Genomic DNA, 14,133 nt, shown 5'->3' with positions numbered 1-14,133 from the left:
TATAATGTGAAAAATAAAACAAACAGCATTTTTATTTAGAAACTAGTTTATTACTATGTAGTAATTAATTATTTTTTTACTAAAAAAATAAAGAATGACTTGTCGACAACATACCCACACCAGAGTATTTTAGAAACGTGCAATAGACGTGTTTTTATTCTGTAGTACACAAAACTAAACTAACGGCCAAATACGAAACGTGTCTTAATTATTAATGTTGAGTTGTTAAAAAAAATCAATAATTTCAGTAAAAATTAAACAATATTAATCAGGAGCCTACATATATAGGATCCTTGTAATTAAAATATGCACTAAAAATTTTGAATTTGCTTCGAACAGCTCAGCTTTAGACTTTAATTGAAGTGTCTGGATTGACATTTTATCGCTATGGTCTAAGATCCAGCTTTAAAACTACCTTCAGCCATCTGATAATACTAAATAATCAGATGAAAGGTAGTTTAATGAATGGGTTATATTATTTTAAAGGTATTTTTTATGTTATCAAATAAGCCATAAAAAATATTGCCTGAATTTTGAAACTTAAAAATTTAACTTTCACACTTGACCGATTTTCCTTATACTCCCTGCTCTGGATGGCCATAGAATGCATTTGTAACCAAAAGGGTCAAGAAGGCTAAAAAAATGGTTAATAAACTTAAATTATTTAGTGGTAGCCTCGATCTTTTCTTTAGGCAAATTATTCGAGGCATGTTGATCATTTGATTCATAAAAATCCTTTCATCAGGTTATCTCGTATCTCATACCAATTAACATTTAGGGCCTGATTCACAACCGCTAAATAAACTTTTATCTGCTGAATAAATTTGACGTTTTGGCAGTTTTTGTATTGGGAATCTGTCAAAAAATCTGTTTATTTGGCGTTTGTGAAACAGGCCCTTAGGATAAAAAAGAAACGACCGAATTCAGAACCCCTAGTAAAGAAAGCACTAGTAAAATACGTTTCAGTAGTCAGCCATAAGTAGACTAAAAACAAAGGCGTGCTTTTCAACAGAGGACCTTCTGAAAAGGACGACTCTATTAATTCCCGTGAAATTATGACTTCTAATTTATAATCATAGACATGTAGAATATACTTAATACCTACATATTTACAATTTTACTATCGATTTAAATCGATGATGAAAAAACTGAACTACATAGTATTAAAACCAGAACTACCTAGGAAAATTACATACAATTAGATAATGATAATGAATGATCTCATAAGACGAACAATGAGGCTAATTCCGTTGTACACAATTTGTAAACTAAACTAAAATGGCACGTCTAAATCTATCGCTATCCCTTTCATAATGTTGCTTGCGGAAAAGGATAGCACTATATTTAGACTTTTTAATTTTGTTTAGTTCAGAGATTGTGTACAAGAGAATTGGCCCCATTATTACTTTTATAAGTGTCTACTGACACTGGAAATCTAATATATTGTAAGATAATCTTATGTGGATTTGATTTATTTAGAAATTAGCCATGAATCATGTTTGTAGCTCGTACACTGTGTTAAGAGATTGACAAGGCGAAAAGAAAAACCACCAAGAAACTTGTACTTACCTATTCTTACAATGACACTTGTCTATTGTAAAATCTTATACGCTAGAATCCCTAAACTAGGTATTCACTATAATACTATACTTATTTAAAAATATTTAGCAGAATATTGTATGTCGAATAAATAACAAACTGTAAAATAACCTCAATACAAAATAGGTACACTGTATAATTTTATTATGAAACCTTAATTTTGGATAAATAATAATCCCAAAATGAAACAAAATCATAGTTAAAATTACACCAAAAGCTTCTTAGAATAATTCTAACACTAGAAAGACTGGTCAAGTTCCAGTTGGGCTCGCACATGACGGGTTCCGTACCATCGTACAAGAAATAACTGATATGACGTGAATTTGTGATGTAACCACAAATTCAGTTTTCGGATTTTTATCTTTCCTTGTTGCTATAAGACATAGCTACCTGACAAATTTCATGATTCTAGGTCAACGGGAAGTACCTACCCTACATGTTAGGTGATACACAGACAGACAGACAGACAACGAAGTGATCATATAAGGGTTCCTTTTTTCTCTGGAGATAAGGAACCGTAAAAATAAGGTCTATGAGCGTCTAACTCGCTCGATATATTTAGTTTGAGTGAGAGCACTGGATCCCATAGTGGGGTCAGTCATTCGGTTCCAGTCGGTCTGGCCTACCACGAAACCGATCGCTCGCATCTTCTCTTGCTGTGTTCTTTCTTCTAGGTCGGCCCACCGTACCTGTTTCAATTACAATACGATGAAACCCCAGCATGAAGTCATACACCAAACATCCCACCAAACAATTTATGTCATAATAGTGTCTTTTAAAGTTGAATCCAAAAATATTTCAAATTTATGACATATAGCATAAGATTGAAACGTTTTCAAATTATATTGATGAAACATATTTTTTTTTTTAAAGATGCGTCTCAGTATTTTTTATAAAATACCAAAACTGTAGACGTGTTCGAACAGAAATCGACGTAGTAAAGACGTCTCGAATATGGCACGTGTTTTTTTCAAAAAGACATTTCATAAAGTTTCTTACCATTCTTTTTTTTGTTAATATAATAGTCGATAAAATGTTCGAATATATTTTCTAGAAAATAAAAATTTACTATTTCATGTCGTACGAAACGCGAAGTTTGTGACGACTAAAGGCTGAGCATTTCCAAAGGGAAACGAGTCCTTTTCAAAAGTAGGTATGTATTTCGCATAATTCAAATGAACAGACTTAAAATACAATGTAAACAGGTGTAAATTCTAGAAAGCATTCAGATAAACGTATTGTTTATATACTTACAGTTTTCTTTCCCGGTTTGGCGACACTAGGTTTCCAGTCGTCTAACTGTAGGTAGTCTTCCATTGAGAGCTGTGACGGTCGGAGCGGCTTGCTGGTGCCGTCGAGACGTGCTGCAACAACAAATGGACATGATCAATACAAAATAATAACAAACATACACAGGGCTGATACTGTAAAGTTTATAACATTTAAAATATCAACTCCAGTTAACAACACCTCATACAAGACAACCTTGTTACAAAAAGTCGTAGTTTTGTTACCATGATTTTAGAGCAGAGAGACGCGTAAACGACAATCGCTAAAATGGCAAACGAATTTGTGGCAGAACAAGTCATTTTTAGCCGCGCGCCATAAAACAAAATTGTATTGAAGTCATTTTTAACCGACTTCCAAAAAGGAGGTGGTTCTCGATTCGGTCCGTTTTTTTAATGTATGATAAATACTTCATTCTTTTCCAACACACGCATTCTTTTTCGCACCAACGCATTTTTAGGTGGGTTCCTAACGATTCAAACCCAATCGTGTAGCAGTGTAACTCGTTGGGAATCCATCGAAATTTTCCCCCATCGAGTCACACCAACATTTACAGTGTGACTCATTGGGAATTCTTATGGATAGTAAAAAGTACTGTCACCGTATTTATACTTAATTCTAATAAAATTAATATTTTCCGTAAATAGGCTACTTGACTCATATCTAATTTCGTCCAATAAATGATTATTTATATAGTATTTTGCTTAAAACAACGAAATATATCAATAACAATTATTAAAAACGCAGGATGGATATATAAATCCAATTTAAAAAAATACAATTTTTATTTTTATTTGAAACGCAGAAAACGCTGTCAGCCATGATGTGACGTCATTAAATATGTAAACAAAGAAATGTCATTCCTATGTCACGCGGGGACTAACGTAGTATCCATATATATAAAATTTAGAGTCCTGACTAACTTATATATCAACGCACAGCCTAAACATCTAAACAGCTGGGCCTAGATACATGAAATTTGGTGAGTGTGTTCTTTGTAGGTAAAGAGAAGGTATCCACTAGGAAAGGATTTTTTGAAATTCCACCTCTGAGTGGGTTAAATGGAGGTTTGAAATTTATGAAGTCCACGCGGGCGAAGTCACGAGCATAAGCTAGTTTTTATATATTTCTAAAAACTCATAGTAAACGTAAAAAAATATCGTTTTCTCTTTATAAATTGAATAAGTTATTAAGTAAGACTTACAACAAAGTGATCTTTGCAAAAATAAATTTGGGTTGAAGTCGTTAGTCATATAGGATCCCTTTAAGCAAGTCTTTGCGTGTTACGTATATTTATTTCACTGGGCACTCTAATCCACAACTTTCCTGTGGTCTTTATCGATGCGTTTTTTACATTCTCGGATGATGCAATAACGATAATTACTATATTTTTCATGTAAACTAGTATAGAAGTCATGTTTATTAAACTTTGGTAGGTTATGCTCAGTATATATAATGTACTCTGTGGTTATGCTGTTGTTTACAAATGCATGACGTCAGAGCACAGATAATCTATCGGCCAAACATGGCCGACAGTGTTTTCACCTGTCTAAGAAAAATATTTTTTTAAATTAAAGTTTTACGGTTTTTAGGGCGCAAAAAAATATAGTGTTAATTTTTTTGATATAATAGGACAAATATTAACCATTTAAGACCAACTTAAAAAAATTGTCAAGTAGCCTATTGAAAAGCATCCATGAAAATATTGCATAATATTTTGCAACGTCTTTTTTTTATAATGATGGATGACAAGGTATATTACTTCGCATGTTTAATTCATTGGTAAAGTTACGGAAGTCTTTATTAGGAAGCAGTTATCGGGACAAAACATAGAATTCAAGGAGAAAATTGGTAGGATTTAAAAATATAACCAACAACCTACCTAGTTGGGCCGCGTCGTCCATTTTCTCCCATTTCGACGTAAAACTACTATCGACCTGTGGTGGAACAGCTTAGGAACTTTAGTTACGATGCTGAAATAAAAATTATTAGCCCTAGCCTAACCAATCGGGGTTATTTACACAAAATTACACTTGACATTAATTTAATAGAAATAAAAAAAGATTAATTGATAATAATATAAACAGAAAAATACTACTACAGTTGTAATGATCAAGTTCATTACTAAGTTCATATTACCTAAGTTCAAAATATTATTTAATTAAAAGAGTAAGTACAAAACATGTGAAAAAAAAACATTTTCATGTAAATTTCATTTCTGGACAAGTGAAAATACTGGAGGCACTTACAACAAAAACTTAGTTCCAGCATTCAGATTATGACAGTAAGTTGTTAATTGTATATATAGACCTGTCAATTGACTCCTTGGTCACAAAAGCCTGGCACAAATTCGGCGACAAAAAGGCTATATAACAGGCCTAGCATGACTCCCGCAAATAGTGTCGTCTTACGGCTCGTTCACACAGTAACATTTTCTGAATAGTGAAGATAAAAAGTTTTAATTTTTATGTAGTTCATGATCTCTTATGTATGAGCATGTCCATCCGCTCATATAGTCCGTACAAAATGACTACTCAATAACGTACTTTTCTACTAGAATCGTACTTTTGACATGAAATTTGACACAAAAAGTTAAAATGGCGCGTGAGTTAAATTTTACGCGTTATAGACTTGTGAAAAGTCCATAAAGAATATTGTTTTTAATAACAAATCGTTACAGACGAGTGAACGAACCTCGAACGAATATTGAAAAAAGCGTTTTTTTTTTCTTATGAGTTATATTCTTGAGGACCACATCGAGCCGCATCACTTCGTGATCTCATCTCTACGGAGTACAAACATTAGGCTAGGGGCTCGATTACGGTAAAATGACAGCTGCAGACATTACCTCTGATTGGCCTACACTCTCGTTATTGTCCAAAATTCATTGTCGCAGCCATAAATTCAGTCAATCACAACAATTTCCGTGATTTAGTTTAGACCGTAAATACATTTGTGTGCGGTCATGCTAGGGCTGTGTACTGTGTATGGTGGTACCGGGATCAGTTGGCGCGTGAGCTCGCTATGTCTCACCTCTACGACGTCCGCGTCCTCCATGGTGACGTCATCCGCGTCCTCCATGGTGACGTCGGTGATGCCGGCGTTCTGCAGCAGCGTGGTGGCGTCGAGCTGGATGTGGTGCGCGGGCGTGGGGAAGAACCTACTAAGGATCACTTCGATCTCCTCGAGCGAGCGGTTGTGGATGTTGCGCTTCAAGCATGACTGCGCGTCCATCTCCATTGTGCATATGTAAACCTGATTTTTTAAACATAGACTTTTAGCATAGCATACAATAGTATTAGACATATATAGTACGCGACAGGTTGAGATTATAATCGGTGTATAAGGCAGGGGACGCCCCGCACAACCGCACGTCACCCGCGTTAGCCCGCGCCGGGTTCGCGCGGGGGTTGTGCGGATGTGCGGGGCGTTCCCTCCTCGATTGCCATCTCGACCTGTCGCGTACTATAGGTATAAAGTAGAAAATTCTAATTGCACACATAACAGGAAAACACAAAGGCACTAAAAACTAACATTATCTGTTGACTAACATAATCATGATAGTATGCAAAGGCCTTATTGCTTACAGCAATCTCCACCAGGCAACTTTTGCGCTTTGGTAAGAGAAGTATAGAGCATACATTTTGAGAACTCACTCGCCATTTTTGCTCTATATGTCAACTGTCATGTGAAAAGTACGATTTAATCCATAATCTAAGAGTAGATTATAACATGGGGTTATTCAAGGGGCGGACCAACAAATTCCTAAAAGGCCGGCAACGCATCGGCGGCTCCTCTGGTGCTGCAAATGTTCATGGGCGGCGGTAATCACTTAACATCAGGTGACCCGCCTGCTCGTTTGCTCGCTATATCTATTTAAAAAAAAAACCGTACTTTTGACATCTCAGTTGATACATAAAGCTAAAGTGGCGAGTGTAGAGTAGTATATAAATTAGTTAAGACGTAAGTAAATAGCGACTTGATACGGCGTAATATTATAATGCAACCAACTCGCACATAGCTGCTGCCTAAAATTTAATAAACACATCTTTCTATCGCGTTAACTGTTTTATATATCTCTCTCTTTCTCTCACACTCTCTCTCTCTCTCTCTCTCATAAGGGAAGCCCTCCAAAAAGCCTCTTTTTCTATAGCGTAAATTCTATCTCTCTCACACAAATGATAAGAGTTATGCGATAGAAAAAGTCTCTGTTCATCCAAAGAGAATTTGACAAGAGTGGAGATAAAGCGATCATTCACTCATTAAGTCTGAATCCACCTTAACATTATGAAAATAACACTCGTGTATTTTAATCGAAAAAAAAAACTACTAAACACAAAGATAAAACTGCATGACAATTTGAATGTATATTTTGTGATAGTTCTCTTTGAATTTGTTTTCTTTCTTACTACTATGCAACAGGTTATTTATTTTTAGTTATACATTTCAAATTACACATAGGTTTCCATTAACAAAAGTTTAAGTTAAAATAATAAAAAGTAGACCAACTTACTTGGAATCCACATTGTCTCGAGAAATTCCATATATCTGCGTAATTCTTTAATTGGTCATTTATGGCATCGTATATTAAAAACGTAAAATATCCGTCTGTCAAACTTCTCTTAAAAGCTCTCTTTAAGGAATTCATATAATTTTCTTCCAGTTTCTCGTCATACTCGTATTTGAGGGAAGGTTTTTTTACCTGAAAACATGCCAATGTTATGGAAGTTGTATGATACTCTCAATCAAGTCATCTTCTCTACATCTCTACAAAGTATAAAATAAAGTCGCTTCCCGCGTCTGTATGTATGTATGAACGCTTAGATCTTTTAAACTACGCAACGGCTTTTAATGCGGTTTTCACCAATAGATAGAGTGATTCAAGAGGAAGGTTTATAGCTATAGTTTAATTCTCAAAAATTAGAGATCCCTAGAAAAATTGAAATAATGTGAATTAGGTCGGAAAAAAATCCTCTCATTTGAGTTTCCGAGGCAATGACACCTCAATGACACCACATTAGTATCTACATTACACCCATGCGAAGCCGGGGCGGGTCGCTAGTTTAGAATAAAATCAAAACTACAGTGCGACAAGGCTCTTTTGGCACTTGAATAACATTGACAGCAGGAGGGCGCTGTTGAAGAACAAAGGCTTAGAATATTCAAACATAATTCAAACAAGAACTAAGGGGACACTTGACGGCAACGTTAGTTCCGATTTTCGCCACGCGCCAAAAGAGCCTTGTCGCACTGTATAAAAAAAGGACGTATCTATACTCTGTCTACAGAGAGAAGTTAGTGTAAGACTCTCTTTGTTACGTAATCACATAAAAAAGACAAAGACAAAAACTCATCATCATCATCATGATCAACCCATCGCTGGCTCACTACAGAGCACGGGTCTCCTCTCAGATTCAGAAGGGTTTTGGCCATAGTCTACCACGCTGGCCATGTGCGGATTGGTAGACTTCACACACCTTTGAGAACATTATGGAGAACTCTCAGGCATGCAGGTTTCCTCACGATGTTTTCCTTCACCGTTAAAGCAAGTGATATTTTATTGCTTAAAACGCACATAACTCCGAAAAGTTAGAAGTGCGTGCCCGGGATCGAACCCCCGACCTCCGATTAGAAGGCGGATGTCCTAACCACTAGGCTATCACAGCTTTCTCCGTGGATTAAATTCTCGATGGCGATAATATGACGACAACTGTCAGAACGTTTCTTTTTAGTAAAAGTAGCGAGCAAACGAGCTGCTTTGTAGCACCAGAGGCACCACCAATGCGCTGCTGGCTTTTCAAAAATTTGTTAGTCGTTAGTCGTCGTAAGAAAAATTGGTGAAAATGACGCACACATTGAACAAAAACCGGCCAAGTGCGAATCACTCGCGCACCGAGGGTTCCGCACTGCAGTCGTACTTTTTCGACATTTTGCACGATAAATCAAACATAATTATGCATAAAAATAAAAATAAATCTTTTAAGAATGTACAGGTACAGCCCTTACATAAATTATGATACCTCACTTGGTATAGTAATCTTACTTTGAAAGTTGAAATGAACCGATTATTTTTGGTGATGTAACCACAAAATCAAGAAAAAATTCCTTTACGGGTGCTATAAGACCTACCTACCTACTAAATTTCAGGGTTGTAGGTCAACGGGAAGTACCCTATAGGTTTCTTGACAGACAGACAAGAAGTGATGCTATAAGGGTTCCTTTTTTCCTTTTGAGGTACGGACCCTTAAAAAGTGCAGAATGTCCCGTTTTTAGGCTAAAATTGGACTCTTAAGGAGCAATACAGACCTATAAATTAAGTCTACATTAAAAAAAGGACTCTGCGGCTCGGTTTAAATCAACTTTGTAGGTGTGCGTTACGCCTAAATTTTCACCACCTCCATTGACGCGAATGATGTAAAGACTTACAATTTTTCCAGTATTGGGATCTTTTTCTTCAATTTCACTTTCTTGCATAAAGTAATCATCAATGGACATGATCCGAACGGTCACGCCGTGCTCGGCCTCCTTGTCTCGTATCAATTTAGCCAAGTATGATTTGCCACTACCCGGGGGACCTGAAAACAACACATAACATGTTTAACTACGCCTGCTATACCCTATCCGCGGAACGAAGTTAGTATAGCGTTCTCTCTGTTACGTCATCCCATACAAATGATAGAGACAAAAATCTCAGTGGGCGTTAATTATTTTGTGTCACCAACCAATCACAAACGAAACTATGTTTTCATTCATCATTAAAGTCAGACCATAATGAATCTACATTTTGAGATTGCTAGAATGTTTATACTATTAAAAAAATCGTAATAACTACCGTACAATCGATTATTATTATTTTTTGTTGCATCAGTGTTCATGCTGACCGCTCTATTAAAAAGCTCTCCTTCGAAAAAGTCTATAATATTAATATGCTTACCTCTAAGAATAATAACTATTTTTGCTGGTCTTATATCACGTCCAGGAGACTCTAGCAGATCATCAATCATGACTATATGCGAAGGTTTCTGCCATGAAGCTGGGTCTTCCTTTGAGTCCTTTGTCTTTTTCGAACCAAAACTGTCATTTGAATCATTTCCTCTGCTGTGTCCCCTTTTACGACTATCTTTATCACGACTTCGACTACGGTTCCGGCTCATATCTCTCTTATCCTGTCTATCTCTTATGGGGTCTCTACCAGAATTCCTATCCCGACCGTAATCCCTTTCTCTATCTACATCTCTATCTCTAGCAAAGTCCCGACCTCGACCTGCATCCCTATCCCTTCCCATTTCTCTATCCCTGCCTAGATCTCTGTCCCTCCCAGGTTCTCTATCCCTACGAAAATCCCGTTCTCTGCTTAGATCCATATCCCTACCAAAATCTCGGCCCATATCTCTTTCTCTTCCCAAATCTCTGTCCAAAGGTCTATCTCTGCCATACCCTGTGTCTCTTAATCGGTCACTGCCATCACCCCAGCGATCATAATCCTGGCGTTTAAATCTATCACGATCGTCTCTTCTGTCGTAAAATTCATTATCACCCCTATTTGAACGTTCTTTAAAGTCATCTCTTGCCGAAGCCCTGTCATAGTCTCTAGAGTACAATCGTTCGGAACTCCAATCATCACGGTCCACGTTTCTTGGTTTCCTTGAGAACAATTCGTCGACTTCCTTCTCAAAATCTCTTTTAGAATCATTGTCACCATCTTTAGACTTATGGTTGTAGTCGAACATATGAACAGGTTCAATAAAGTCCCGAGCTAAAAATAAAAACAATAAATTGTAGTTACATTTGTCTGACAAGAAATAGTTCAGTACCCGACAGGAAATGTCATCGACCTTTAGAAAGAGATAGCGGTTACGTAGAGCGTTGTCTCTGTCGTTGAGCTGGACAAAACGTCATATAGGTATGAGTGACAGAGACAACACTAAGAAGCCGAAATCCCTTTCTAAAGGTTGATGTACAATATTTCCTGGTCGCTACAGTATCAGGTTTTTAACATAGGTCTATCTATCTAATGGCTACGTAATATGGTTGGCTAGTCTGAATCTGCAAATTATTAAAATTGCAAGTAAACTAATTTACTTTAAATCAGGATATTCATTAGTTTCCATAGCTTCCTTTTGCAATCAGTAAAAGAAAATTTTCATAACTTTCTTTGAAATTAAGTACAATAAAAAAATTTAATCAGAATGCAAATTAGTTAACGCCATTATATTTGTGTCAAAATTATAACTATTATTCTTTATTATAAACCTGTTCTCATGAAAGCACAAAACTCTTGCAGATCAAATTCCCATATAGTTGAAAAAACAAATAAAAAATGTTTCGAATTGCATGTTTATGAAACCAACTAGCTTATGCCTGCGACTTCGTCTGCATAGTTTACACAAATTCCATTCCACTATTTGACCCCCTGGTTGAATTTCCAAAAATCATTTCTTAGCATCATAATGTGGCTAATTCCATTGTACACAATCTCTAAACTAAACTAAAATGGCATGTCTAAATCTAATTCTATCCCTTTCATAATGTTGCTTGGGGAAAAGGATGGCACTAAATTTAGACCTGTTAATTTAGTTTAGTTTAGAGATTGTGTACAAGAGAATCGGCCCCATTAGCTATCTGCTTGCTAATTTTAAATTTCCATCCAATAGTTTGAGCTGTGCGTTGATACATTGATCAGTCAGTCAGCTTTCGCTTTTACATATTTTGATTAATTTTATAACTATTTTGTGATAAATAATAATTAAATACAAGTGATTTTTTCAGTATTTTTCAAAACAACTCAAGGTTAAATTAGCAAAATCGTATCCCAACAAAAACATTTCATGTAAATTTAGTTGTTGTACTCACAAGTTCATAATGCTTTCACTGTTATAAAGTTATGAGATCTTTAGTAGAGCCAAGCCCCTAGCTAAGCTTCGATTTGTGCTGCCCATGAGATCTGTCCCAAGTCTAAAGTATATAGCTCTTAAGTGCTCTTGATTGTACCTTATTTATAACAATAAATAACAAATACTCTATTTATAAGCCCTGACTCTACCAGGCTATATTATAATATATTGTGCATAAAATATAATGGCGATAACCTTAAATTGTAGGAATTTCTTATTGTAACTTATGTTTGTGTTTCATAATATTATAATGGATATCCTACATTTTAATAAGAATAATTTATCTCTGCTTCTAATTACCTTTCAATCTTAGAGGCTTATGGTCATATTCAACTATGATAGATGGAGTAAACAATGGTTCTTCAACCCATTTTGGCATTACTGGCTGAATCATAGGTTTTGGCTGTATGTCCTTTCTTTCAAAACCACCCTGAGGATAATCATTAGGATTTTGTGGCGGAGGATAGTTAGCTAAAAGCGGTCTTGGGGGTGGCATATCGGATCTAAATGGTGGTGGTGCACCCCTTTGTGGCATATTCTGGTTACCAAACTGATTTTGCCTGTTGTATTGTCCCTGCTGAACATCATTATGCCTCATATTAGCATTATCAGCATAATTATCATCATAATTCCTATCATACCTCTGAAATGCTTGGTCAGGAAATTTAGAATTTCGGCCTTGCCCTTGGGGATTTTGGAAATTATTCATATTCTGCTGCCTAAAAGGCACATTCTGTTGTTGATTATTGTAATTGTTGTTGTAATAATTGGTATTGTTGGCTTCCCACTGATGTGACTGCATCACATTCCCACCTTGTTGGTAAGGTCCACTTTGATTAGGTTCATTTGTATTGGGTGGTTTCTGGTTTGTCACCATTGACAGAATGTTCATAATTTTCTCATCTCCAAGGATATTATTTATACCTTTCGAAATTTTTGAATAGTCAGGTGCAGCAGAACTTTGCTGTTGAGACTGCATGTCATCAGTTATGTCAATTATGTCATGTTTATTAGATTTGTCAATCTCCGGCACCAAATCTAAGCCGGGGATATCCTTAGATGATTTACTAGTAGGTAAAAAACTTGAATTAACTGGTGGAGCAGATCTATACTCAGCATCTGGTATATTATCCTTTACACTAGTAGGAAAAGCACTGGAGTTAACAGGTGGAGCAGATCTATATTCTGCATCCCGTATATCCTTTTTATTGGTAGGAAAAGCACTTGAGTTCACAGGTGGAGCAGATCTGTAGTCAGCATCAAAGTCCTGATAAGAATCATATCTATCTTGGGGATCTACAGTTTTATTGTTATTCCTATTATAACCTTGGTGGGTTGGCTTAGTATACTGCTGATATTGAGACTGATTCTTATTTGAATAATTCTGTACGTTAGTTTTTTGATTTTGTACATTTGGTGGGATATTTGTTTGCATATTAGGAGTGTAATTAGATACATTTGTCTTTAACTGAGTAGGAGGAGTGGCATTTTTATTATTATTACCTGTTTTTGTGGTGTTGGAGGCAGGATGTGCATTGCCCATAAGTTTGTCCCTCTTAATCTTCATCTGCTGACGGCGCTCCAGCAACTGTGCTCGGCAAGCTTCAAACTTCTGCTCATATTCGCTGTACGCTTGCCTGTCAGGATGGTTCACATTCTCCTTTTTCCACTTTTCAATCTCCTCTTCCCACTTTTGGAATTGGATATCAAACTGTTTCTCCTCCTCTGCGAGCATCCTGAGGGCCTCTGTGTTAACTCCTTGGGTGGAGGGCTTTTCTATCTGTGGATCTGCTGTATAGGACCAGTTTTGATTGTTACCTGTTGTGGTGTTACCATTGTTGTAGCCTAGTTGGGTATTTTGGTGAGGTTTTACTGATGATGCTGTAGAGCTCGCCTTTGCTGCACTGCCATACAAGGGTTGATCATTTTCATGTGGTGGTGGTGGAGGAGGCTTGTCTGGAGGAGGTACCGGTGGTGGTACCGCCCCTGATGGTGCAGGTGGAACTCCAGCCATTGCCTGCATTCCTTGCATCTGTTGTGCATACTGTAACAAAAATAAAATGTAGCAAAATTTATTTATTCCTTGATTGAAAGCAGAATAATTATTTTTGGTATGTTTGGTTGGATAATTCCATAAAGAATCAGAAAGAAGAGCGTAAGATGGAAGAATAGCCCCAACTTTCATATAAAATTAGGTATAGTCCTTTCAACTAAATCAATCCAGTAGATTCACAGAAAGACAGACACATCAGTCCTAAAAAGGTTCAGTTTTTTATTTGGATATAGGTGACCCTAAAAAGGAACCTTTATGGTGCAACTAAGCCTAATAAGAAATGATGTTTCTTTCCAGGCT

General features: G+C 36.4%; 2 protein-coding genes across 7 annotated transcripts in view; both read right to left on the bottom strand.

The window, feature by feature from the left end:
• The window catches only part of LOC117989342 (inositol-tetrakisphosphate 1-kinase-like), a 218,837-nt gene that overhangs the window by 101,709 nt on the left and 102,995 nt on the right, over positions 1 to 14,133 (bottom strand). The window lies entirely within an intron of this gene.
• The window catches only part of LOC117989289 (YLP motif-containing protein 1-like), a 37,972-nt gene that overhangs the window by 23,328 nt on the left and 511 nt on the right, over positions 1 to 14,133 (bottom strand). For 2 of the 6 annotated variants that reach the window (XR_011237699.1, XM_069503956.1), the window contains exons 2-8: positions 12,081 to 13,824; positions 9,821 to 10,642; positions 9,313 to 9,461; positions 7,400 to 7,588; positions 5,920 to 6,141; positions 4,769 to 4,823; positions 2,854 to 2,963 (exon numbers count right to left, since the gene is read on the bottom strand). Coding sequence is in view for 4 of the 6 variants with exons in the window: in XM_069503956.1 (XP_069360057.1) it covers positions 2,854 to 2,963; positions 4,769 to 4,823; positions 5,920 to 6,141; positions 7,400 to 7,588; positions 9,313 to 9,461; positions 9,821 to 10,642; positions 12,081 to 13,824 (3,291 nt within the window). In the remaining 2 variants the exon portion in view is untranslated. Of the gene's footprint in view, positions 1 to 28; positions 2,289 to 2,853; positions 2,964 to 4,768; positions 4,824 to 5,919; positions 6,142 to 7,399; positions 7,589 to 9,312; positions 9,462 to 9,820; positions 10,643 to 12,080; positions 13,825 to 14,133 lie in introns of those variants that run through there. The other 4 variants (XM_069503955.1, XM_069503957.1, XM_034976622.2 and 1 more) reach the window with 4 other exon arrangements.

This window comes from Maniola hyperantus, chromosome 16 (genome assembly GCF_902806685.2).
Source record: "Maniola hyperantus chromosome 16, iAphHyp1.2, whole genome shotgun sequence".
Lineage (NCBI taxonomy): Eukaryota > Metazoa > Arthropoda > Insecta > Lepidoptera > Nymphalidae > Maniola > Maniola hyperantus.
This window is presented reverse-complemented; position numbering and strand designations above follow the sequence as displayed.